This window comes from Penicillium macrosclerotiorum (genome assembly GCF_028827735.1).
Source record: "Penicillium macrosclerotiorum strain IBT 26536 chromosome Unknown utg000007l_segment0_segment0, whole genome shotgun sequence".
NCBI classification, from domain to species: Eukaryota; Fungi; Ascomycota; class Eurotiomycetes; order Eurotiales; family Aspergillaceae; genus Penicillium; species Penicillium macrosclerotiorum.
In genome coordinates this window covers 3,024,594-3,049,527 of record NW_026643086.1, presented here as the reverse complement: position 1 = coordinate 3,049,527, position 24,934 = coordinate 3,024,594, and the positions used below count along the sequence as shown (strand labels likewise).

At 51.4% G+C, this 24,934-nt stretch overlaps 9 protein-coding genes across 9 annotated transcripts; 1 reads left to right on the top strand and 8 right to left on the bottom strand.

Annotated features, from left to right (window-relative positions):
* Window positions 1-842: 842 nt before the first annotated feature.
* Window positions 843-3,651, top strand: N7462_007933 (DUF2013 domain-containing protein; the record flags this gene model as incomplete). Its single annotated transcript, XM_057079651.1, has 7 exons — window positions 843-882; window positions 991-1,148; window positions 1,216-1,392; window positions 1,446-1,677; window positions 1,753-1,853; window positions 1,909-2,068; window positions 2,123-3,651. 7 exons carry the CDS (start codon window positions 843-845, stop codon window positions 3,649-3,651), a joined length of 2,397 nt encoding a protein of 798 aa, XP_056932321.1.
* A 1,227-nt stretch (window positions 3,652-4,878) lies between these two features.
* Window positions 4,879-6,017, bottom strand: N7462_007932 (NAD(P)/FAD-dependent oxidoreductase; the record flags this gene model as incomplete). The annotated part of the gene is made up of 2 exons (XM_057079650.1): window positions 4,879-5,360; window positions 5,426-6,017. 2 exons carry the CDS (start codon window positions 6,015-6,017, stop codon window positions 4,879-4,881), a joined length of 1,074 nt encoding a protein of 357 aa, XP_056932320.1.
* Window positions 6,018-8,308: 2,291 nt separating this feature from the next.
* On the bottom strand, window positions 8,309-9,217 carry N7462_007931 (alpha/beta fold hydrolase; the record flags this gene model as incomplete). Its single annotated transcript, XM_057079649.1, has 1 exon — window positions 8,309-9,217. One exon carries the CDS (start codon window positions 9,215-9,217, stop codon window positions 8,309-8,311), a length of 909 nt encoding a protein of 302 aa, XP_056932319.1.
* A 764-nt stretch (window positions 9,218-9,981) lies between these two features.
* Window positions 9,982-10,567, bottom strand: N7462_007930 (uncharacterized protein; the record flags this gene model as incomplete). Its single annotated transcript, XM_057079648.1, has 3 exons — window positions 9,982-10,084; window positions 10,145-10,274; window positions 10,345-10,567. 3 exons carry the CDS (start codon window positions 10,565-10,567, stop codon window positions 9,982-9,984), a joined length of 456 nt encoding a protein of 151 aa, XP_056932318.1.
* A 1,333-nt stretch (window positions 10,568-11,900) lies between these two features.
* N7462_007929 (uncharacterized protein) lies at window positions 11,901-12,880 on the bottom strand (the record flags this gene model as incomplete). The annotated part of the gene is made up of 2 exons (XM_057079647.1): window positions 11,901-12,233; window positions 12,341-12,880. The coding sequence occupies 2 exons, from the start codon at window positions 12,878-12,880 to the stop codon at window positions 11,901-11,903; spliced, it is 873 nt and encodes a 290-aa protein (XP_056932317.1).
* Window positions 12,881-13,242: 362 nt separating this feature from the next.
* On the bottom strand, window positions 13,243-14,631 carry N7462_007928 (RNA-binding protein; the record flags this gene model as incomplete). The annotated part of the gene is made up of 6 exons (XM_057079646.1): window positions 13,243-13,385; window positions 13,460-13,613; window positions 13,677-14,107; window positions 14,239-14,290; window positions 14,380-14,520; window positions 14,605-14,631. 6 exons carry the CDS (start codon window positions 14,629-14,631, stop codon window positions 13,243-13,245), a joined length of 948 nt encoding a protein of 315 aa, XP_056932316.1.
* Window positions 14,632-14,904: 273 nt separating this feature from the next.
* Window positions 14,905-15,491, bottom strand: N7462_007927 (RNA-binding protein; the record flags this gene model as incomplete). The annotated part of the gene is made up of 2 exons (XM_057079645.1): window positions 14,905-14,975; window positions 15,089-15,491. 2 exons carry the CDS (start codon window positions 15,489-15,491, stop codon window positions 14,905-14,907), a joined length of 474 nt encoding a protein of 157 aa, XP_056932315.1.
* Window positions 15,492-18,534: 3,043 nt separating this feature from the next.
* On the bottom strand, window positions 18,535-21,194 carry N7462_007926 (SLM1 family PH domain-containing protein; the record flags this gene model as incomplete). The annotated part of the gene is made up of 3 exons (XM_057079644.1): window positions 18,535-19,995; window positions 20,094-20,581; window positions 20,660-21,194. 3 exons carry the CDS (start codon window positions 21,192-21,194, stop codon window positions 18,535-18,537), a joined length of 2,484 nt encoding a protein of 827 aa, XP_056932314.1.
* Window positions 21,195-23,431: 2,237 nt separating this feature from the next.
* On the bottom strand, window positions 23,432-24,232 carry N7462_007925 (Tim17/Tim22/Tim23/Pmp24 family protein; the record flags this gene model as incomplete). The annotated part of the gene is made up of 4 exons (XM_057079643.1): window positions 23,432-23,526; window positions 23,616-23,810; window positions 23,867-23,986; window positions 24,049-24,232. 4 exons carry the CDS (start codon window positions 24,230-24,232, stop codon window positions 23,432-23,434), a joined length of 594 nt encoding a protein of 197 aa, XP_056932313.1.
* Window positions 24,233-24,934: the final 702 nt, after the last annotated feature.

Genomic DNA, 24,934 nt, shown 5'->3' with positions numbered 1-24,934 from the left:
TTTTTATAAGATGAAATTCCTGATACTCAGACATCCCCTTGTAGCTTTGTAGTTAATCATAGCTGGAAGTAGGTTTCGTTGTATATTCTATGTGTCGTGGCTTGTTATGCTTGTTAGCATACCAAATAACTGGCAACTTGGAACCAGGCAACAGACAAGCCGACCGGGAGAGACTGGGCCACTTTTCTCCGCTTGAGGGTATGAAAGAGGTTTATCAATCTTGATCTAGATAATTCTAGGAAATATCTAATGAATTGGCATAAAGATTTTTAGAAAATTTTGTAAACTATAACCTACATCGAAGCCAATTTCAATCGTAATCACCAAACCAACCCCCCAGCTCAGACTATATTCCCATACACTTCCGCACTAGCCATCTGTCGCTCATGAAATAAAATAAAGAGGCTTAACTTTGAAAGAAATAGAAAGATGTATTTTTCATGACTATCTTGCAGGGACAGAGTACAGGGTATATCTGAGGGATTGCACAGCAGATCCACTCTACCAATCAGAGCCATTCCCCCCACAGCATTAAGACGAAAGTAGTTGGGGTAGGGTGGAAATGTCGATACAGAGGAAACAAATTTGATCAAGGTATTACAGGTTTATAGAATGATAAGTGTTGAAGTGGGGGAGTCACTGGGGAACTCAGGTTCCTTTTATCCTGATAAAAGTGGATCCTTGTGGTCAGGTTTGCGTATCTGGTCGGCGGACCTGTTGTCCACCTAATAAGTTCCCCACCTCCAAGACATTCCGCATCTCCAACCTCCCCCCGGCACAACAAGACGGGATGAGTGCTCTGACACGCCACCCCCGAAGACGCAGATCGAGCTCGGTGGGAAATGGAGCCCGAGGTCTCGGAGCCTGAGCAGTTCTGGACTGGTAAGTATTTTGTTCCCTCCGGTTCCTGAAGACCCCGGCTCGCGGGCACCAGCCACAAACCCGTGATGTCGACGATCCCTGCGAACGACCTCCATTAACACCAGTCAGAACTCCAAGCGATCCTCTCCAAGTCTTGCGATTCCGAAGACCGAATTGACGACGCCCTGCGAGAATATCTGGGCCTCACAACCCAGTACAAAGGTGACAACACCCAACGTCCTTCCAATCCCCCCCCCTCCCTACCACTGCCATTACGGAGAGGAGGGGTGGGGGGAACCTGCTCTGGAGAACCGTCTCTTGCCCGCGGGGCTTGCGTCCAGCTGAGACTGACAGGCTTTCTACCATGTGGCTCTGGGTGTAGATAGTTTCCTCCGCTCCGAATATGACATCTCGCGCTGCTCTTATAAACTCTTTGCCTCGAACATCTTCGCCGTACACGCGGACTACGTCCGGCGGCAGATTATCTACGGTCTTTTACAGGTAACTCTCAACCAACGCTGCGCTCCTCCGGTACCAGCGAACCGAAGCCTTTGCTGATCAGTTCCCGTTGCGTGTATCTGTAGGAAGATGACCCGAATACACTACATCTGATCGCTTCATTTCTTCTTTTTGACGGTCGGCAGAATGAAGCTGCCCTACATATGATGAACGAAGAGGGCGTCTTCGCGCGCCTTCTCGAGCTGATTCAAACGCTACGCAAGGAGGAAATGGATGACGGGGCTGGTCTCCACCGGTTATTGATGGATTTATTGTATGAGATGTCGAGGATTCAGCGGGTCAAAATCGAGGATTTGGGTATGTTGTGTGCCTGAGAAATCTAGGTACAATTGGCGAATTATGCTAATAAGCGGGTCTCTTCTGTTGGAATAGTGCTTGTGGATGACGAGTTCATTCGATGCCTCTTCGACATTATTGAAGATCTGTCTTACGATGTGACGGATCCCTACCACTATCCGGTAATTCGGGTTCTGGTATGTGTTTCTCTCACAGTCCTCATTGTGAGGCTAAAGCTGATCAATTCCACAGCTAGTTCTGAACGAGCAGTTCATGATCTCGGCTCATGATCCAGTGGATGAGGAGTCCTCATCTAGCCGGTTGACCAACAAGGTTATCAAGATCTTATCCATGTATGGAAGTTTGTATAAGACCTTTGGTGAGAATATTATTCTGTTAATCAACCGCGAAGGTATTTATTATCCACCCGCTCCAGCTGGAATCATATGAAGCTAAGAAACAACAGCCGAGACGTCGTTGCAGCTACTTACTCTGAAACTGCTGTATTTGATATTCACTACCCCCAGCACATACGAATATTTCTTCACAAATGATCTTCATGTGCTGGTAGATATCTTGATTCGAAACCTTCTGGACTTGCCTGAAGAGGCTTCTGCCCTACGGCACACTTATCTACGTGTCCTTTATCCATTGTTAGCACACACCCAGCTACAACAGCCGCCTCACTATAAGCGAGATGAGATCAGGAAGTTACTCAATATCCTCGTGCGGGGACAAGTATCTTACGGAAATGAAACCGAACAAGAGAAGATCCTCCATTTTGAGGATGTTGATGAGACTACGAGGCGACTTGTTGCGCGCTGTGCAACAGTGGACTGGCTTCGTAATGTCGAGCAGCCTCCCTCTGCGACTTCCGCGCAGGAGACACGGACTCAGATAGTCACCACTACGATTGACACTGTTCTTGACCAAGCCGCTCAGCGAGAATCACCTATAGACATTGAGCCAAATGATGTTACCCACACCCTTTTTGGTGCCAGCAGCGTTCCAGACTCCCCCGGTACCGCATCGCCAACCAGGATGGACTCAATTGACTCACGTGGCTCATCTGTGTCCCCAGAGTCTCGGCGCAAACTTAGTGCCGTCCATCGGCTAGGCATGAACCTCGATTCCGCAACCTCATCTTCGCTCAGCGTCCAAGCTGTCGCATCCCAACACGAAAAACCCGGTATCATCACTCCGAGCCGCAAAGATGGTCGTGCCGCGGCAGACCTCATCAGTGACGCATCCACCATCCGCCCTCCGAAGATCAAGCCTGAGCCCCCTAAATCTCGCCGTTGGCGCGGCCGGCGACAAGACTTCGACGATGAAGATCAGCAATCCCCCGGCACTAGCAGCGACCATAACACCATTCCCGAAGGTGTAGAAATCAACTCGAGATCTATTCACACAGCGCCACCCACACCAGCCCCATCATCCCTTGCAGGCCCAGAACCAGACTCTATCGACCGGCGCCACTCAACCACAACCTCTCAACTCGCACCCCCAGCGCCTAGTCATGCTCGGCGCTCGGTCTCGAATCCGCCGCCGGCCGTGCCTCCACCCCGACGTTCCGCCCAGAGTACTCCCTCATCCAGCCACCACCGACCCGCACCCACTGCGCCCGCTCCTGGAACAGGGGTTAGCAAGCATGGGCAAAAACCGCAGCCCCCGAAAACGCGGCGCTGGGGCCGTGGGAAGCCGCCGCAGTCGCAGCACGGGCAAACAGACTCTGTCGGAAGCGGGACCAGCAGCGGTAGCCAGCCGAAGGAGAATGAGGTTGAGGCCGAGGCTGTAGCGCTCAGCAGTGTACCTTATCCGACGATCGATACATCACAATGCCCAGATGAAGACGTAGGTGCGCAGCCTGATCCGTTCTCGCCGACATCGCCAACGTTGCTGGTTTCGCCGGCCGAGTCGCCGGACCCTGACGGGGCGGTCAAGACGCAGCCCTTGAGTGTGGAGGAGGCAGTGCAGAATGTATCCTTGCATTGAGAACCCGATCTTCATACTGCCGGCGATCTTTGAGGCGTAAGAATCATGGGTTGTGCTACGGGGTATTGTTTTTGTGCGAAGTGGAACCAAGGAGTGATATTTGACGGATTTAGTTACGCATAGCGTTGCGATTATCTTTATCTCTGAACATAGTGTCAGAAATCTATTTTCTGTACTCCCCCCAGTCGTCTTGTTTGAACCTTATACTCTAGAGTGAAGCCAATTCTAACGGATCAAGTTGCGTGCTGGCTTCTGATGGCAGGGGAAACCACCCCTGGGAGAACAGCCAGTCTTTATTGGGCATTATCCATGACGCTGGTTTACTAGGTTCGCAAGTGTCGAATGGCTGAAATAGTTGAACGCCCGGGTTGATCGGTTCCTTTTGATGGAGTAAGACTGAGTAGTCGTTCAGTGTTGCGAATCGAGTGTAGCTGAGATGGTGTAGGGTGGAAAGTACGTATATCTAACACCCGAGGTTGCCCGAGTGCTTAGGGGAGTCTTGCCAAGGGGTTTACTTTCTTTTTATCTGATTATTTCGAACCGTAAAGAATGGATTACACCGCAGAGGATAGAAAGGATATGTTGCTACTCAAGTAGGCGCCCTCATTATGAATGTCGATCATTAGTATAGCATTCCGTCAGGCAAGGCGTCTTCATTACAACCATGCACACTTCGTCAGCAAACAAAATAGTAGATTACATCAAAACGTAACGATTCGAGATGATCATGACTTTGGTCGGTAGAGCACCTTTTTTGAGAGGAGACGAGGCGTGTTGAAATCATGGCTCGGTAAAACAATGACATTGGATTCTCTCGCAAATTGTTTGATCATCTTCAAGATGTTCAATGCACGCATCGGGTTGTCATTGATACACCGTTTTGAAGCAAATATATTGTAGTAAGCTTCCCAAGCTAAAATATCTGGGTTCAATAATCACATGGTACTTAATAGTCATCTAGGAGTTATTCAAGTAGGCGGGTTATTTCTTTTCTAACGGCCGTCGATACGCAGTACATGCCGAGTTGGGAGCCCCACCCTAGGGCTAAAATTTTGATGCTCATTATGTACACGGTATTAATTCTAATTCCAAAAGCTGGGAGTTTATCATTAATTCTATGAATATGTAAATTGTTGAATACGACTTGGAGTTTTAGTTTTGATCTGCAACCCGGCCATTGCCCCAGTCAACTTACCATGAACTTACTACCTTTTGCGGTCTTTACGTCTAATAATCTCGAAGGTCTCTGTTCGGGATAAGTTTGTCATGGACTCCCCGTCCCAACGATTCTTCTTTCCACTTCCATGCCTCGTCACGATTGGCACCGTTACTAGTGCCGTTGAGAACGTTCACTACATACTGGCCGATTATGGGCAGGAACTTCCAGCAGTGAAACGAGCCTCCAGCTGCGAAGTACAGATTGGATAGCTGCGAGTGGGGGTGACGCGTGATAAGTGGGTGCTGATTTGGCGTGATTGCATCCCAGCAGAAGCGAAAATACTCTGCTTCACGACCGTCATCGAACAGTTGGGGTAAACGTCGTTTGAAATGACTTATACATTCTTTGCGTATAGATTCCGGGACATCATATTGATGAGTGGATGGAGGCACTGAGAGTGTATGCCCAGTGCTTGTTTGGATGGTGTTTTTAAAGGCGGTCGTGCTTGTGAATTTAAGCAAACCAGCAGCCGTGGGAGGCAAGACTTCACCTATATTGGTTTTTTATAGATTAGACCGGTTGAGAGCGTCACTAGGTCGTGAAAAGCCGACTCACCTTCTCCACCATACACGTAAACAGGCAGCAGATCATATAGCTCTCGTTCCTCTTGCGAGAGTTGAAAATGTGCAGAGCAGACCCCTGCGGCAGTGAGTTGATTTTCAATTCTGACACTTGTTGGCATCTGCAGATCATCTTCAACCGAAGCCATCAATTGGCTGGTCCACGCCCCAGTCGCCAGGAGTATCCTGCTCGCGGTGAAGCATTCGCCCGACGCAGTCTCGATTCCTGTGATTCCATGATCGCCCAACATAAGCCTTGTTGCCTCGCCAACCTGGTACTTGACTCCCATTTGAATTGTTGCTTCTGCCATGATCTTAAGGGCCTTTCCCGCATCGGCCCAGCCAGCAGACGGGTTGAAGTAATAAGAACCAAACAAACTGAGGTCTGCCTCTTTCAATACCTCCCTCCAGCTACGACGGACCTCGGCCTCGGTCATATCTTGCGTCCAGTCTGGATGCCCACAGTCTTGGAAATTCTTCCGGATACGCTGGGCGAGATCACTGTCACGCTCGTTCATCATGATCCAGCCAGTCTGGTGATAAACATCCGCATCCGTCCACAGCGGGTTGGTTTTCCAGGCCTCCATGGCCTCGAGTGCCAGATTCATATACAGCGGGCTTGAATAATCGCCCCGAATAATTTTATTGATATCGGTTGATGCAGCATTACCCGATGGTGGGGGGCGCGGTCTAAGATGGTGATGGTTGACGGGTTGGGTGATCGCTTAGCCAGATAATAGGCCGTGCTGATGCCAAACACTCCAGCGCCGACGATCAAAACCTCCGATTTCGTTGCCATGGAGAACTGGTGTAACATATAAGGGATTTGAATGTTTAATCTGACGGGGACGCTTGAATATCCCCAGGGTTGAGTACGATGGGAACGTTTGTTCCCCATTTCCGGCGTGAGAAAAGAGGAAACACCAATGAGTAAACCTGTTGGGTCAGGTGATTCAGTTTCTACTGGGCTGAGATGAGCAGATGAAAATTCCCAAAGCTCAGCGATCTTGTGAGTTCTAATAGTTTGCAAGGGCGAGCGTGATATTAATTGGCTCTGAGTCGGCTGTGAATAAATTGTAAAGATAAAATAAAAATAAAATAAAATAAAGGCAGGCTACATAGTTGTAGTGGGAAAAGGGCCTACGATGGGTGATCTCTGATTGGAAGATATATTTCATAGTACAGTCTTTCGAGATACTAGTTTCCCCTCTCCGATAGGGAGAAACATCCCTTTTACACTCGTTCGCTCAAACAGCATCTATGTAGTCTTTGGGAGGCTCTCCTCCATCGTGGTTTGTTGGCTTGTTTGTTGGCTTGTTTGTTGATCCATCTCTTGCCATTTCCCCTCATTCTTTCCCATGTGCACCTGCCTTCCTCCATCGCATTGAGGGTCCCGCACAACGCCCCATTTCACAAGTAATGAAGCTTCTCGCTCTGTTAAGGATAGAAGAGCCCCAAAAGGGGTCGAGAATAAATAAACTTGCATTTTGGGCACGCTCGGCACCCCGCGCTGAGAAATTGCTGTTGATATCCCATCTTGATCAGCCCCATGTTCTTGAGTTTGCCTTTTTAGAGTAACATTGATTATCGACCACAATACAATTGCATTCATGACCAACTCTGGGTTGGCCTATTCGTATCCCATCTGGATTAGCTTCTATACTGAACCCCCATCTGTTAGGGCTCATCGACCACTCGCTTCACTGAGTTCCTCTTGGGCCAGCCGAGAATTAAGCTCTTGGAGAGGGCCCACAGCCACCATGGTCGTAAACATGACCGTAAAGAGGATGGTAAAAATCTTCATATTTTGTCCAATTTTCAAGACGTAGGCGAATAATTAACCAGAGAACAGATGATTAGCTTTTTCAAAGAGCTGGGAGGAAGTACGTACTCTTTATACCTGGAGGCCTGCCACAGAGCCCATACTTTTAAGGTTATTTTCGGAACCCTTATCGACGATCATAGCTTGGTGGCATAGCTGAAACAGACAATAGCTTCTCATAACAGAATGCCGGTCACTCCTTGTACTTTGGCTTATGGATACTCGGAGGCCAACACCATCTCCATGGATCTTGCTTCAATGTTTACCAAAGCTTTGCGTTGGGGTGCGCCATACGCATAACGAGCAGGCACGTCGTGTGGGTTGACGAAAATATGTACTCTACAGAGCACTCGACTTAGGGCGGAGGTTAATGCTTGGTTAGTGGTCGACATAAAGATCGAGATGGTGATCAATATAGTAATCGATCCGATTGGAGCCTGTTTTCCAATGAATACTTTGACTATGGCAGAGATAGCAAGAGATAGAACATAGCGTTGATCACGAGAGCAAACCGACTCAAAATGAATTAGTCAAGTGGGGAAGCTCAAGGCAGCCTGGTCGGCCCGGGCAGGTCGAGACACGAGAGTAAAGGCGACAGGAGCATAGACAGAAAGAAATAACCAACAGAGAAGCAGTCTTAAGAGAGAATAAAATCCCGAGCATCCGCTTTAGATGTGAGCCTTTGTTCGACCATCCTTCTTCAGGGCAAGATGAATAGACCGCAATCAAACATTTTATGACTCCTTCAAGAGACGAGATACTTCCTTATACAGGGAAGAAATAGTGCACAAAAACAACAACCGCAGCACTTGATGGGAAAGAGATAGCTGAGATCACTTGTCTTTACGCGTCAGAGCTCAGGGACGTTTCAAGCCATCTTGATTTAGCGATAAGATTTGAAGTCCACGACAGGTGCAATCTACTTTCAAGATTGCAAAGTCTTTCATATACAGGCACTTTCCACGATTAATACAAAGACCACAATAATCCATCTGATAAGATTTGCTATCTTCCAAAATCCATCAGATGTACGGTATGCACAACATCCACCCCCTCTCAACCCACACTCTTCAACCACCACGTCAACTCCACCCCAAAGCTCTCTGGCTGATCATACATCACCAAGTGTCCAGCTCCCTCAATCAACACCATCTCCCGTGCTTGCACCTTCTCCTTCACCCTTGACGCTGTTTCCACTGGCAACCACTGGTCCTCAGCCCCCCAAATCACCATAACCGGCATCTTCTCCCCCACCTTCCCATACTGCTCCTCGACCTCTTCCACACTCCGCCGACTCGCCTGCACCATTTGTCTCAGAAATCCCATCCGCCCCTGATCATTCTGTATCCATGGCTTTTTCAACGCCTCCATAACCTCCGTTCCGATCTCCGCCCACGCTGCCTCCCGAATATACCCCTCCACAACGCCGGCAAACATAGGCCCCGGTAGCGCGCCAAACACACCCTCATGCGCCGCAATCAGCTTGAAAAGCGGTGTTTCAAACGGCCCTACCGCAACAACATCTACGAGACACAGACTCGCAAGCGCACATCCGTGCATCAGCACCGCCCGCAGCGCCAACAGCCCGCCGACATCGTGTGCAACTACGTGTGGCGCTGCGCCGCCCCATGCCCGGGCCCAGTGGGCGTACAGTGCAGCAAATACACGTGTCTGCTCGGCGAGGTCTGAGTCCAGTGCAGTTTCAGGCGTGATGCTGGTGTGCGGGAGGGGAGTGCCGGGCGGGCTGGTGCCGAAGCCGGGACAATCGAAGAGATGGATATGGAAATGGAGCGCGAGGGCGCGGGCGTGGGTGGCCCAGACGAAAGAGGACCATGGGGTGCCGTGAATGAAGATTAAAGGCGGGGAGGAGGGAGAGCCGAGAGTTGTATAGTGGACCTGATAGCTGTGTGTTGCGGTGGTGTGGGTGAAGGTTTGGGGGAGCGGGATGGAGGTGGTGAGGGGCATTGTTGGGCAGTGGTTTTGGTTATAGAAGGGATAAAGTCGTAGATGGGATAATTGAGTGATAGATCTTAAAAGAAAGCCTTAACAAAGATGAGAATATCTTGATAGAAGGAGGTGGAAGCGAGACGAGGGTTATGGCTTGATTTGATGAGTGCGAGTGCTTTCTTAAATATGCACAAGAGTATAGTTCCATCGGGGGCTATGATTGGACAGTTTGTGATCAACTTGATTGAGGTGGGGGCACTCCGGGTCGCCACCGCTTTGACGGAGGAGCCATGCTGAGCACCGCTGATGACGACAGTCTTTTGCACTAGCAGGAGGCATTGATTTCTGTGAATATGCTTGGACAGAATGAAGGCACAATACGACATCATTGAGGAGATCGGCAGACAATTAGCGAGGGTAAAAGGTGGAAGAGGAGGTGATCTAAGAGATACTAGGTAGGCCATAATCAAATAATAGCGCAATTTTCATAACCTATCAGAGCTTATAGACTCATGGAAGCAAAGCAAGAAGACTGGATTGATTGGAAACACTTAGATCAAACAAGGAAGAAGAACACTATCGAATAAAGGTGAAGGAAGCCTAATGAAAAATAAGCTATCACGCTAGTTCCAGAAACAACATCAATTTGTGGAAATTCAAACAAAAATGGACGAGCCGGTGCCAGTGCCAAATTACAGAGTAGATATTCATCGATATCTATCTATATTAGCCTTCTTCAATAAGCCTGACTCTTGGGTTAAGTACCTACTAGACTCCCTTGCCTAGCAACCGTCTGGAAAGAAGCTGTCCGAAATATCCTCACAATGCCAGCCATCATCGTCCGAAGATTCATCTGTGCACCAGATACTGACATTAATATCATAGCTATATATCATTAGCTTCAAAATGATCTCTATTAGCATAGTTTGTTCATCAATTACATACCAATCATTGTATCTACAGTATCTTCCCGGCAGTCGATGCTCGACGTAGTTGTTATCTTTAGTACTATACTTTTTCGCTTGCTGCTTCTTTGACCAATCATAATAGAAGGTATAGTTCTTATCATCGCACACTGAGCAGAAGCAGTCCAGTTAGCAAAATAGCCAAGTACTAAAACATTATATTTAGCATGGACGACATACTCCACTGGTCACCCTCCTTGGTCGCACCGAGCCATTTATTTTTCCCCTTGTTATCGCCGTGGCATACTTGAACACCATTGTCGACCAATGTGAGCGTGCCATATGCACCATCGACTTTATTTTCATAAATGCTGCCAGTCACCTTGAGGCATGCCAAAGCGGGAGACAGAAGGTTCATCGTGAGGATAACCGTAGCTAGAGATTTAGGACTGAAAGCGAGCATGGTAATGAGTAGAGAAGAAAAATCCTTCTAGCTGATATTGTTTGTTTAAGAGCTTTTGTGCTCGGCTGTTGTTTTCTTCATCTGGGAGCAGGAAGATGGCTCTTCTTATATGCATCGGGCCTCCCAGGCTTCTTACTGGAGATAATAAAAGAACAATATTATTAGTTGGATAATATGAGCCTCCTCACTAGTTCTAGAAGAAGATGTACGGCATTGGAAAGGATGCTTTCAGCCGCCACAGAATTAATTGACCGACATATACACAGAAGTGGTTTCGCGTCTACCTCGTCTTGCAAATAGTCACGAGCGATTTCAGCCGAAATACAGGTTAATTCACCAGCATATACATAGTAGTGGTTTCATATCTGCTCCACCAATAAAAGGAAATCAAGGCCAAAAGAAATCTCCTGTCATAAATTGATTAAATTGATAGGCAGGACGCTTGGCATAGTGATATTAATAGAGGGCGAATGGCTTGGAGTCTCCTCAATACACGTATTGCACTAATTTTCTGGTCGTAGCGTATCTGTTGATTGGTTTCTGTCAGGAATCTTCTAGATTTGGACAAGACTAGATATATCCAACAGTTGGTTGATCGCTTCCGCATCTGTTGGTTGGTCTGTTGGTTACTTGTCTCTTTCAGGCACTAAGTTCGACGGCTGGGCTTTATTAGCCACCGAGAAAGATCATTACTGTCTTGAACACATTTTTGGCATCAAGATTGAACTTATGTAGTTATCGCCATGTTTAAAGGGCCGGCCTGGTAGAGGGTTTGCTCATAATCAATGCCTCCATTGTGAGCTTCAAACAACCCAGAATCATCTACAAAGGCCTACAAGACAGGGAACAGCCATCCTAAAGAGCTGCGAATTCACGGTTTCTATGGCCTGGGGAACTTACACAGGAATTCAACAGACCCTAAAAACTTCACTTTGCTTCCTGGCCTTTGAGGATCCCACCTGTAATTACAAAGTACCATCACAACTTACAAAAGGAAAGAGAGAGAGAAAACAGAAGTACTTCGTAAGACGCTAACCAGTATTAAAAAATTGGGGGGATAGAAATACAAATGCCAGCTTCCCGGAACCAACTTCAGCGGCGCCGGGGCCCGGCAGAGGATGTGGAACAAAAATAGTTCGCTATCCAGCGAAGGATTCCTGTTCACAATAGAAATTCAGAACCGAAAATTTCTCTTGAAACAGTGGACTAGACGGAATTGGTAGCGCGCGCCAAATTGAAGGAGGTGCGGGGGGGGGATAAGGGACGAAGGATAGAGGGAGTAGGTGAAAATGTCACTTGCGTTCTGGAGGAGTTGACGCTGTGCGTTGGGTTCTTAGATTTTCAATCCCCAACTTCGTCCAGCTCCAACAGCTGTGCCACCCAGGAACCCAATCCACTCACTCACACCCTGCACCTTGGCCTTGACAACCTCTTTGTCCTCAAACCGCCGCGCCACGAATGTCTCCGTCTCCGCCAGGTCCGCGCTCGGGTCCCGCGTCATGACGACCTCCGCACTGGCATAGATGGCTGAGACCGCCAGCCGGCGCGAGTACCATGATGCATCAACCGCAGGGTCACCCGCCAGCGTTATAATATCATTCGCAAGGGCATGCAGCTCCGAGAGCGCGAGAGGGATATTGCCAAGAAGAGAAAGCTGTGCAAGCGCCTATGTCGGAGGATTTGTTATTCGGGGTGTATGATCATTTCCGGACTTGGTAAAGAAAGAGAGAGAGAGAGAGAGAGAAAAGGAATATGAGGAGTGGGGAAACTTACATCTTGCCACACGTGTTTGATATTCGCGTTCATCCGTAACCGCTGCATAACCAAAATGCGTACCTTGTCATCGACACTTAGGCTAGCGGCGTCGAGACCGCGCTCGGCCGCAACGCGCTGTAGCAGCGCACCCTCCTCAACTTGACCACGAAGTAAACCACGGCGACTGGCGAGCCAGAACAGGACGAGGTCGAATTCGCCGCGGGGAAGGAGGTGGACAGAGACATCGAGGAAGCCTGCATCGCGAGCGCCGGCAGCGAGGGCGGCCCGGGAGAAGCCGAGAGTTGGGAGATATGGCAGAGCAGCGGTTAGGATTGCCGTTTGACTATTGGTGTATGCGTGTGTTGGGGGCCGGGGGTGGAGGGTGGAGTGATAGCAACGTAATGGTTGATAGACGGGTTGTGTTGGCTGGTCTCGGCGGTGTTGCGGAAGGCGAACTTGAGTCCTGTGATGGAATTGGCGGGTTGAAAGGGAGCAGAAGGCGATTGAAGAGGGAGAAAATAAGGCCCTACGTGAGATGGGCAGGGCGAGAGATGCCATTGTTGGAGGGTGGTGGGTTGAAGCTCACTTTTTCGAGGCGGAGGTGGAGAGATTGGAAGTACGGAACTACGGAAATCTGGAAGGCCCACACTTGTCGGGCGGAGCGGGATCGGCACATGCGAACTACAAAGCACTGACATTTTCCATTCTCATTCTAAGCAGAGCAGATTGAAAGCACGCATGTTGGTGTGCGTAACATGATGGGAATAAGGGAATCATCGGCGAACGGAGAATCAGAAAAAGAAAGAGTGCGTGGTGAGAAGAAGAGAAGTGATAGAAGAGCATAGAAGCAACAAAACCAAAGAGCAGAGAAAGAAACAAGCCCCAGAACCCGAAGAAATAGCAGAACCGATTCTTTTATTTTACATGATCTGGTCCTGTGTAATGGCCGATGTGGGCTCGGTTTCTTCCATCATGTCACCGGTAGGAGCACCGCCGGCATTCAGGTACTTGACAAAAGTGATACCCAGGGGACGACCACCATACTGGTAGCCAGTGAACTTGGCTGTGAGACGTTAGCCAAAGGTCTTGGAAGGGAACAGAGAAAAAAAAAAACCAAAATACGGAGAAGTAACTGACCAATTGCAGTCTCAGCAGTGTCAGGGGTGTCGAACTCGACGACACCGGTTCCGCGGGAGCGGCCATTAGGTTCGTACTGGATCTCGGCCTTTTCAACCTTGCCAATGGTCGAGAACAAATCGATCAGATCCTCGTTACAGGTGGACCAGGGCAGCTATTGTCATATCAGCATCGACATAGTGACTTTGGACTCCCATTCCAGTGGCATATTACTTACGTTGCGCACATAGATTACAGCACTCTTCTCGCCGCCAGAGGTTGCGAAGTCGGTGAAGGCGTTCGGGGGAACCGAAGCCACAGGAGCAGGAGCTTGGTCGAAACCACCGGCGAAGCCGCCGGGAGCGCCCCCAAAGCCGCCACGGCCGTAGCCGCCGCCAAAGCCACCGCGACCCCCAAAGCCGCCGCGGCCACCAAAACCACCACGGCCGAGGCCACCGCCGTAGCCGCCGCGACCTCCGAAGCCAGGGCCAGAGCCAGCGAAGCGGTCCTCGCGAACTTCCAAGGGACGACCTTGCCACTCATATCCATTAAACTGAGCGATGGCGTTGCGTGCATCATCTGGAGATTCAAAGGCGACGATGCCGGAACCCTTAGGGCGACCGGTGGGATCAGTGTGCACATCAGCACGGATGACGCCGCCTTGCTGGGCTGAACACAATATTTCAAGTCAATTCACCAAGCGCTCGAAAAAAATGCAGGAAGGGAAAACAAAACCCCAAAAAAAAGAATAAGGGGATGAACTCAACCGTCTCCGGTCAGGTCATCATGCAGGTACTTACCGGCTTGGCGGAAAAGATCCTTCAAGTCTTGCCAACCAACGTTGAAAGGAAGCTAAAATGTGGTGTTATCTGTTAATATTCCACTGGCTCACACAAGGATACATCTAAGCATCATTAGGGGGTTGCAAGAGGGCTACAAACGTTCGACACATAAAGTTGACGACCACCACCGCCGCCGCCGCCGCCGCCAGCACCGCCGAACCCACCACCGAAGCCACCTCGGCCACCGCCGAAGTCGCCACGTGGAGGGCCACCGATGAAACGGGGCTCGGCCTCACGATCCTAAGAGAGTGTGGTATCTCGGTCAGCTGTGGGGGAAAGACCCAGGGAGAATTGGGGGGAAGGACTTGAAGCGGATTGACGTACCTCTCGAACATAGACAAGACGACCCATCAGGTTTTGGTTGCTAAGCGTGTTGACCGCATTTTGTGCTTGCTCCCTCGTGGCGTATTCCACAATCCTGTATACCCAAGGCACATTAGCGAAACATTCTCACATCAAGCATGCAATTCCAGATGGGAGAGAGATATGTGCTTACCCGCATCCCTACATTGTTCCGGACAGCCAGGCCCAGCCCGTCAACCCAACAGTCCATGCAAAGGGAAACCAAAAAAAAAACAAAGAAACCACGAGAAATCAGGGAGTAGAGTAAAGGAACCAGCCACTCTACGCATTGGCGCCCACCTTCGACATTCCATTCGGAAGAAGTAATACATCGGCAAAGAGAACCTCTCCAGCTGCAAAACGCAAGAAAAAAACAAGCCGGTTAGCCTGGACGTCGATCACGAAGAAATTGGAAAGGATTCGAGGGATCGGGGACGAGCATAGGCCAGATAAAAGTGCCACTCACCCTGTCGCATAAAATCTTTGAGATGATGCCACTTCACATCGTAGGACAGATTGCCCACATAGACCCGACGGTCTTGTTGGGACGAGTCGCGGACAGATTGCATCATGTTTTCTTTGGCGGCGAAACGATCCTCAGACGTTCTGCCCGGCGCGTAACTGCTGCGTCCACCGTAGGGGGAGCCCGACGGTCCAGCAGCACCAGAAGCACTCAATGGAGATCGAGAACGGCGATCGCTGCGACGGTAATCGTCACGGCTGCGAGAGCGACTGCGCGGTGAATAGGAGCGACGGCTACGTCGGGGACTGCGAGAAGAACGACGACGGGGTGAACGGGACCTCTCACGCTGTACGCGGTCAGAGTCGGGGAATCCGGCAGACATGGGTGGGCGAGGGTCGTAGGACATGGCGCGGGTGTTGTCTGAAATGTTGGAGGAAGAAAGAGAAAATGTGGGGTAGGGGGAATGGGAGGGGGAAAGAGAGGGAAGGAGAGAAGGGGCAATCGGGTGTCGCAAGGATGAGGAAGGTCGGGAGGGGTGGTCAAGAGAGGGTGATGAGAGACGAGGGACGGCCAGCGAGGACCGAGCAGCGCGCGCGAAGATCGGGGCGGAGGTTTCGGGGGGAGGGGATCAGTCAGGTGACCTGGGACCCGCTGGGGATCGAGGACCTTCCGGGGTGGCTTAAGGGCACTGCGTTTCGGGGATTGCGCACACGGCGCACAAAAGAGGGGGTGTTTTTGTTCGCGTTTGCCATTGAGAAGGGAATTGCCAGAAACGAAGGAAAGCCCAATTGCTGGAGTCTTCGCATCTACCCGGGCCAAGACGATGCGGCGCAAAGAGATGGATGGGCAGTTGTCCGCCCCCGCACTGACCATCAACGATAGCCACGACAGCGCAGAGCCCAGCGCATCACGATAGGGAATAACGGTCGCATAGGAAGAGCAGGGAGGAGTGGATGAAAACGAGCAAACTTACTTGATAGGGCCGATAGACGTCCGCTGTGAAGGGAGGGGACGTTAGTAGAGACAAGAGAATAAGGGGGAGGTTGTGGAGGGAAAGGGAAGAAGGGAAAGGAAGGGAGGAGGGGGAAGAAAGATGAAAGGATCAGGCGTCAAGTTGCGCGGCGGTGATTGGGTGAGGGGGGGAATTGGGGATTAGGGGGGGGAAAGTGATGGGCGACCTCAGAGAATGTACCAAGGAGTCACCATCTCAGTAAGCAGTGAGACCCGAGACATGCTCCCCCCGGGCACAGGCCATGTTATGCAGTAGACCGGCCGAACAGCTTAACAGCTCAGCAGCTTAGGAGCTTAGGAGCTTAGTAGACTGATAGCCTGGTAGCCTGATAGTCTGAGGGCTTGATGACTTGTGACTTCATGACTTGATAGCTTTTGATGGCTTGATAGCTTGATGGCTCGATAGCTCAATAGCTCAATAGCTCGATAGCTCGATAGCTTGATAGCTCCATCACTAAATAGCAGGGCCACCTTGCAAACATAGCAGAGCCAGAAGGGAGTCCGGGACATAGAAAGGATTGGAAAATTGGACCATCGGTGCATTGGACACGCAGCAGCTAAGACCAGAAGAGGACCAAGTCCAAGTGCCAGGTGCGAGCAGGTGCAGTAGGAGCAGCAGAACCCGGCCAGCTAGACCAGAGAGGGGGGTAAAAAATCGAACCTACCCATGATTTAGAACGGGGACGGACACAAGAATGAGGTGTGGTACAGAAGGTCGTGGAGAGGAGGAAAGTGGCGGAGAAAGGAAGAAGTGGTGGTTTGGGGTTGGGTTTGGTTTGGGGGTTTGGGGATTTCGTCGGATCGCGACGCTGCCAAACAGCTTTCCCTTTGGCCCCGTCTCCACCGCCTCGGGGACGCGTTCGGCTCTTTCCCCTTCTCTGGATATACTCCAATGGGGGTCACGGATAATACAGCAGGCCAACTCCAGTGAGACTCCTAATTTGGAGTACAAGATAGACCTCGAAAAACTTGACCAACCCTCAGCTGTACACTACTAGGATCTACTCCCCATACTAGGCGCAACTGAGGTAATCAAGTGATACAGGAGTATAGGACAAGAAAACATATATTCTATTATGTACATTACATCTCTACCCAGAACCCATTACATTTAAGGTCGATCTGCAATACAGCCAGACCCATCCATGTTAGGGGTTAGACCGAATCGAAATCCATCCGAATCCTGCTGTTAAGATATTCAGAGGAGATACTGAGGGAGGAAAAAAACAAATCAAATCAAGACTATCATCAAGATGAAAAAGAAAAAAAAGAAAAGAAAAAGAAGAGACTAATAACACATAGTCTGCACCTCCCGTCATCGAAGTCCCATGGATAAAATGCCGCCCTTGATGCGGTATCCTGCAGCATTCCCGGATCGCGCCCCTCGATCGTGTCACCGAACCCCCCCCCCCCCCCCCCACAAGGGCGAGACTCAGCCCAGGCCCCAGCCCGGCACCCTTATCAAAATGCCACGTCCCCCCGCCGCAGATCGCCGGGGGCCCGTCGACAAGCTTTCCACCCTCTCCCCTCCCCATGACATTCGAAAGAAGTCACTCGAGATGACCCCGATTTTTAGACTTTTTGAGACTGCATTTGATCACGGATTCCTGATCTCATGAGCCTTGTCAGCCTCATACAATATAGTCGCATTAGACTGCTTTCTGCCAATGCTGACCGAGGGTGACGGCTACGAACATTCAGACGTGTAAGGGCCAACTTCACGGAACTAAAGAGGGGGCGGCTCCAAGCTCGAAAGCTCGATATATCAAGACGTCCATTGCATAATTGACCAAACCAAGATCCAACACTGAGATCAGAACAACATCGTATTTCATTTCTTCACTCCAGAGACACAAACCAGGTACCGGCGGCGTACGTAACACACATGTAGGGAACCAAAAATACAGAGAAAAGGAAAAATGATAGGAAAAGGGACAAAAATGAAAAGATAATAGAGAGGAGGAGGAATGAAGAAAAACCCCAAAAAGTATATAACGAAAGCACGGGTGCTCAGCACCCAGGGAATCACAGGGAGAATCGAAAAGAAACCCGGTTGTGCGCCGCAAAACCCGGAACGAACGCCCGCGGCGGATCTAGCTGCCGCGCAGAGAAAAGGGGAAGGCGGGATTGAAATATGAAATGGGGAGTGGAGGAGGTATCCATCCGAACGAGAGGACCCGTACTCTTACAAAAACGCCTAGCAACAAGCTAGATCGTATTGTCGGGGGGAGAGAAATCTGGGAGTTGGAGAATGGCGGGTGAGAGATGATGGTGGTCATACATGTACAATGGACAAGACAGTCCAGGACAAAGAATAGGGAATTTGTAGTTGGGGGGAGGTGGGGGGGGAGGGAGGGATAGATAGAAAGACAAAAAAGGGGCCCAGCAAAAACAAAAGGCAATCAGAAGAAACGAATGGTTAATTGGGAAGAAGCAAATCAGGCCGCCACATTGGTGGGTGGGTACCGGCCGGGAATCTTCATGTCAATGGCCACGACGCTGTCCTGCTTCGGGCGGACAAGGTCGGCCCCAGATTTGGCGTGATCCCCAAGACCATCTTCCAGACCGTTAGTGGTGGGAATGGAGCTGGAGGCCACAGCTGCATTCTGACCCAGCTCGAGGCTCTCGTCGAGCGAGGTGGCTAGGGTGTTGTTGGTGTAGTCGGTGACGTTGGTGTTCGTGGGGGCCGTGGACACGCTTTCTCGACGGGCAACTTGCGGAGGCGCAGACGATTCTCGGCGGTTGCGGCCCTCGAGCACGCCGGACATGGCGACAACTGAGTTGTGGTCGCCATCGGATCGAACTTCCCGGTCATCCATATTGGCCGTCTCCGACAGCTGGCTCTTCTTTTGTTGCGCGACAATAGCGGCGGGGCTGATCCAATCGCCGTAGTAGCTGTCATGCCGACTCATCTGGGACCGGGAACGATCGGCAGAGCTGGCGTTCATGGCCTGTGGCGATCCATTGGCCGCGTCACCGCCATCATAGAACCGGGAGGCTCCAGTCGCCGCACCCGTGCCATCAGGAAGTGATCCTGCAGCCGCAATCATGTCACGCCCAGACGAACTGGCGCCGCTGGAGGGGGACAGGGGAGCTTGAAGGTGGCGGTCGATCTGAACATCACTCGGGAAGGCCCCGCCGGGCTGGCGGGTGGCTGAAGTGGGCCGCTCCTGGGCCAGAACCACGGACTCGGCGGAGTATGGAGTCTGGTCCGCCTCGTCGTCGTCCATGACTTCACTGTATGTGGACCGACCGCTCACACTCCGTACATGGCGGCGCACAAAGGCATTGCGAGCCTCACCCGTCTTGCTGATGAGACTCTCGATGTCCTCGTACCAAGATGTCATGGTTTCATGTGATTCGGCGCGGAAGACCCACGAGTGGCCGCGGTGCATAGCACCAGTCTGCCGACCCTTGAGCATGAATTTATGCGAGCTTGAATCCTCCTGGGAGTGGGAGCCAAGTTTCTGCTCCGGAAGGTATAGCGACATGACGGGCGTCTGCCATGCCACGCGATCGGCCGACTTGAACTCATGGAGGTGAGTCGGCGACAAGACGTACCAACCAGGCGTGTAGCTCTTGAGGTACTTGCTCTTGCGCTCCAGCATACCGGCACGAATTTCGGCCGCGGCCGGATGATCCTTGCCAGAGTAGGTGATGTTTTCAACGTTTCGTAGAGGAATCCGGGGATCGACCAGCTCATCGGTGCTGGAGACAAATGCATTCCACTCATGATCCTGGGGCATCGAAATGGGGCCAGCACGTAGCTTCTCCACGGTGTCGTATGCCTCGTCGGCTTCGCGCTTAAGAATACTGGCGTAGGCATTGTATGCCTTTTGGATCTCGCTGACCACAATCGATTCAAGTTCACGGCCTGAGTTCTCCAGATTCAGGTATGCCTGCGCCCTCAATATGTTAGCTGCTGCATCGGACCCTCAAGGCCGCTCATGCACGCGAGAAGAGGGAGGGGGAAACATGAAAGATTGGTGCAACGAACCCGATGTAAATAATTCTCCTCCTCAATCTGCTTCTCGACCTGTCGTTCCACATTGAGGCGCATCAGGAACGGATCTCCCTTGCCAGATGTTGCTGAGGGATCGGTATCCACCAGGCCAAGGGACTCGTGCAGGTTACGGACAGCCTTGCGCGTGCCGTCAATCTCCTTCTCAACCGTGTTCTTGAAATCTCCCGACAGGCTCTTGATCTCCTTCGTTTTCTTCTGCAGGTCGCTTCGGAGACCAGTCAATTGGCTGATGACTTCGATTTCGACCTCGACTGCCTTGTTGGCCTCGGTATATCCTTGGCGGTGGAAGTGCTGAAGGATCTCCGTCGCATCGGCCAGGCCACCTGACTGTAAGAAGGCCGGCGGAATCACCTGGTTGTTCATCACGTGGGAAGCGGATAAGAATAGTTTGGATCTTGTTTCGTAGGATTTCTGTACTTCCTTGAAGAACAGAATCAGGTCCTTTAAAATCTTGCGCCAGGCTGAGGGGCAGACAAGCCCGGTCAGCAAACAAAACTTTACGTATAGAGGAAATCAAATTAACAGACGGGGATCCTTACCTTGAAACCGATTTGCCAGCACCTCCGTCGGGTTCCCGGAGGTCGGGATCGGCGCCATAAAGGCACTGTTGACATCATCCACGCCCTCGGCATTGTACTTTTCCCGATCGCCCAAGCTTAGGCTTCGGACGCTACCAGCACGCAGGGAGCGACGGCTGCCATTGCGTCGCAAGCTTCCCTTCTTGCTCAGAGAGGCCTTTTTACGAAGGGTACTGGAGCGGGACGGTGTGGGCGAGCGGCCCTGGGACATGAGCGAGACGGAGCGCTGGATACCGGCGGCGGACCCGTCAAGCTGAAGGGAGCTGCGATGGCTGGCAGTTTCGAAGTCCTCTTTGAACCGGGTATTGTGGGAGATCTGAGGCTGATCGAGGGCGCCGTGACTGTAATGAAAGGCCGAGCCCGTGCCGGCGTAGGAACTCGGTCGCGAGGAGGTTCTCAAATTGCCGTATCCGCGATTAAGCACCCCCGGGTCGTTCGGGTGGGGGATCATGTAGCCGTCCTGCACGGGGGTCTGCGGCCGCGCGGCCATGGCCATGACTCCGGGAACGGGAGGGAAAAGAGGGGAGATTTGGTGGTGATGGTGGACGGCACGGCGATGGTCGACGGTCGGGAATATGCCGGAGGGATTCACAGCAAGGAGAGGGCTCCGGAGAGTTCAATGACAATGGGACTTGAGGAAGCAAAAAGAGAAGAGGAAAACACGAAGCAAGAGGGGCGATCAATGATGGCGCGGTCTCCGGTTACCCAGCGAACGGAGGCGCTGGGCTGGAACGGTTTGCGGGGGCGTCTTTCGAGACTTTAGGAGCGTCGGTTCACGAGGAGATCAGGTTGCCCCACACGACGGAACTATCGAGGAACCGCGCAAAAGGAGATCGAACGATGCGCTCGGGATAAAAGGGGGAGGGGGCTGATCGGGTGGCTTGGGAAATTCCAAACTCATGAATCAGAATCGGAATCTGAAGGATAAGAGAAAATCGGGAGACGGGAATTAAAGATTGATCTTGAAGAAGAGTGTTGTCGAGGTCAAGTTGGAGGTGAATGACGTCTACGATGCGATCGAGTGATGACGCTCAGCGTTCCTCCAACCAAGTTCAACCACCCAAGTACCAGGTACCACCGAAGACACTCAGGACCCCACGCCCACCAAGGGTATAGACTCCGTTGCGCCGTACCGAGTGACAAGCAACCACTCAAAGACTGCGTTCCCTTCGGGAGCCCCGGCACCGAAGAGAGGGGGAAAGGCACCTCAAAAGCTAATTTGCATGAATCACGATAGTTGACGTCGAGGACTCGGAGGTTTAGTCCGTCGCTGTGATTTGAGTGGGTTCAGGTTGAGCGGCTTGATCTTCTCATGCTGAAGATAGACTACGGATCCGATCGTCTTCCAAATGAAACCATTTTCTTCGAACCACTCAATCGCAGCCCAGGACTCCTGAAATAACCAAAAAGGGGCACAGGCAACTGCGGCAGAATCCTCCGAGGGGCAACTTGTCTGCCTAATAACGAACGTGGCTGACGACGGTGGCTCCGCCATGCCGCGGCGCGTTGGTCCTGCAGGCCTGCAGCCGAGAGGGGCCTCCTGAAGCGCGGGACCCCGAGCACTGGAGCCCGATGATGTCCTTGATTCAGCACCTGTGATCCACAAAGCCGATGTGGCTCAGCATCCAAAAAGAGGGCCATAAAAGGGGAGAGTTGGCACCCCCTCCCCGATTTGCCCCCTCTCCTGATCGATGATCAACCAGATGAACATGACGTCGGGACTGGGGCGGTGGACAAGAGGGGGGTGGGATAATGTTGAGCTCGTGGAAAAACGTCCTGCCCCCTTGCCGAGTACATCAGACATATGTATCCGATGACTCCGTTCATTTGGGCCATTTATGTAGAACGTGGTTCCCCCGCGGGTTTCCGATAGCGCCATGATGCACATCGTCGATCGACGTTTGGCGGCCCTGGAATATCCCAGGATAGGGGAGGATCATAACCCAGGCGTTTCAACATCCCGTCTTTTGTTTCTTTTTCTTTTGGTAGACCATAGTTTGCAGGCGACCGTTAAACTTGAGCAAGCTAAGAGACACGTGAGAAGTCCCAAAATTGTGACATAATTATTCATGATCCTGATGGGGCCTGATTCATGGCTGAGGTGAGGAAGCCAACGTCGGTCCTCGTCATTGCCGTCCATGGGAATCCAAATCGTGGAGTTGGAGGAGGAACTTGGCGAGGTGATCTCATTCCGAGGATTCCGGCAGGTCGCATGCAAGAGACACTTGCATCATAAATGCTATGTATCGGAGATTCTTGATGGGTTTACTCCATGAAGAGTGTATGAATGAACATGGAGCCGTGCGGACTGAGGGTTGGATATAGCCGCCCCGTCATTGGCCGCCGTGGACCAAGTTTCCCCTCCACGCGCATCTCGAACATCTTGGGCCACCACGTCTTATCAGACATATCAATCCCCGGCATTCCCATCAAGTGTTGTCGTAGAGCAGAGGGGTACGTGAACCCCGGGCAGCTCATGATAACTAGCTTTCATGCACGGCAATTGACCATATATCATTATTTTACTTGAGAGATTCCTTGTCCTAGAGTCACCCGCGGGGGATCCCAAATAGATCTACGTCACTCGGTGCTAACAGAAGAGAACTGATTTCGGATTGACGTGTCCGGCATGCTAGAGAGGCAACATGATGAAAAGGGGGTAATTTACACAACGCGACCAGGGAAATGAGGAAGGGTGGGATCAAGATATCGGAGGGACAACAGGACTGGCTTTTATGATGCAGAAACCGGGTATGTGGGAACTTCAATGCCATAGGCCTCCTTGATCCGCTCGCGGCGGCGTTCTGCGTAGTTAGGGCCGTAGATACCTGGAAACAATCACGATTAGCTTCAATCCGACGCTTCCATGCCCACTTCCCTCGTGGGGTCTCGGCGGGGGGTTGGTGGATGAACATACCACGTCCCTCACCCAATTCGGCAAAGGTCTGCTCGGCGGGGCTCTGGTAGTTGGTGCGCAGCTTTGTCCGACGCTCAAACTCATCTTCATCCTTGTTCTTGCTGTATCCGAACAGAGAGCCACCGGTGTATTCGAAAGCGGCCAGGGCGGTCGACAGGGCGACACCGTAGCCGAGCACGGCGGGAAGAGCACGGGCTAGGGACCAAGTTAGTATCTGGTTCTTTGCAACATCAATTGTAGTCAAAGCTGACCTCGCAGACCCAGAATGGCGCCGGAGAAGAAACCACCGATGGCGGTGTTCCAAGGGTCCTCCTTCTCGCGCAGGTTGGCCGACGCGGTTTTGGCGAATTCGTAGGTACCACCCATCGCAGCTACAAGATCAGTAGTATTAGTATCGATTGACCCATTATTTCTTTTAGAAATGGGTTCGTACCGAGAACAGTGATGGTGCTGCCGCTGCGCTGGAAGATGCCCAGCGGGCCAACATTCTGCCTCACCAAAGTGTTCTGGACAGCTGAGGCAAAAAGACCAATGCCACCAGTCATGGCAGTGGTCTTAATAGATGCCGAAATGGCATCCTTTGGGTGGTAGCTGTCGTCCTCAGCGTGGTGTGCCATGGTGGTCTGGGGGAGGGATGAGCTGCGGTGGACGGGTGGTTGAAACTCGGATTTTGGGATGCATTTTGCTACTGCTGACCGCCTTGGCCACCGCCTGGTCGGTTTGGGGTCGAACCATGGAGCTTCCACTTGGGACATCTGTAGATACAAAACTCATCAACACATCGTCCTTTTGTTAATACAAGATCTTTTAGCCTTTGTATGCTTGTGATAGGATTCAACTATTAGGTCTTTCACATTATTGCCCTAAATCCCTGGATCGGGCCTTACAGCATCAAATCCAAGCTTACCGCCCACTGCTGCCCATTGCGGTGGGCTCCCCGCTGTCTCTCCGCTAGCCAGTTCCCATCACGCCAGCGACTGTGGCGTCACAGAAGCACAAGTGTTCGGTTGGGTCTTATGGGCTATTAACATTTGTGGAGCACCCTGTCTGCCTTTATCTTCTTCTTTGTCGAGGAAAGGAGGGCTTTAAGGTGTGCGCTATCATAATAGGGCAACCACGGTCATGGTGCCTCCGCAGCGGCCGGGTGAGTGACAATGAAAGCAACATCTGCGATCAAACACTTATCATAGGGATAATCTGCTAATGTGGTCATTGTGCATCATAAATAGGCAAGACAGCGCCCCGTCTCGCAGAAGATATTCGGTTGTATGATCCCGCACATCCTCCAGGCACCGGTCTCAACCTACTTGCACAAGTGC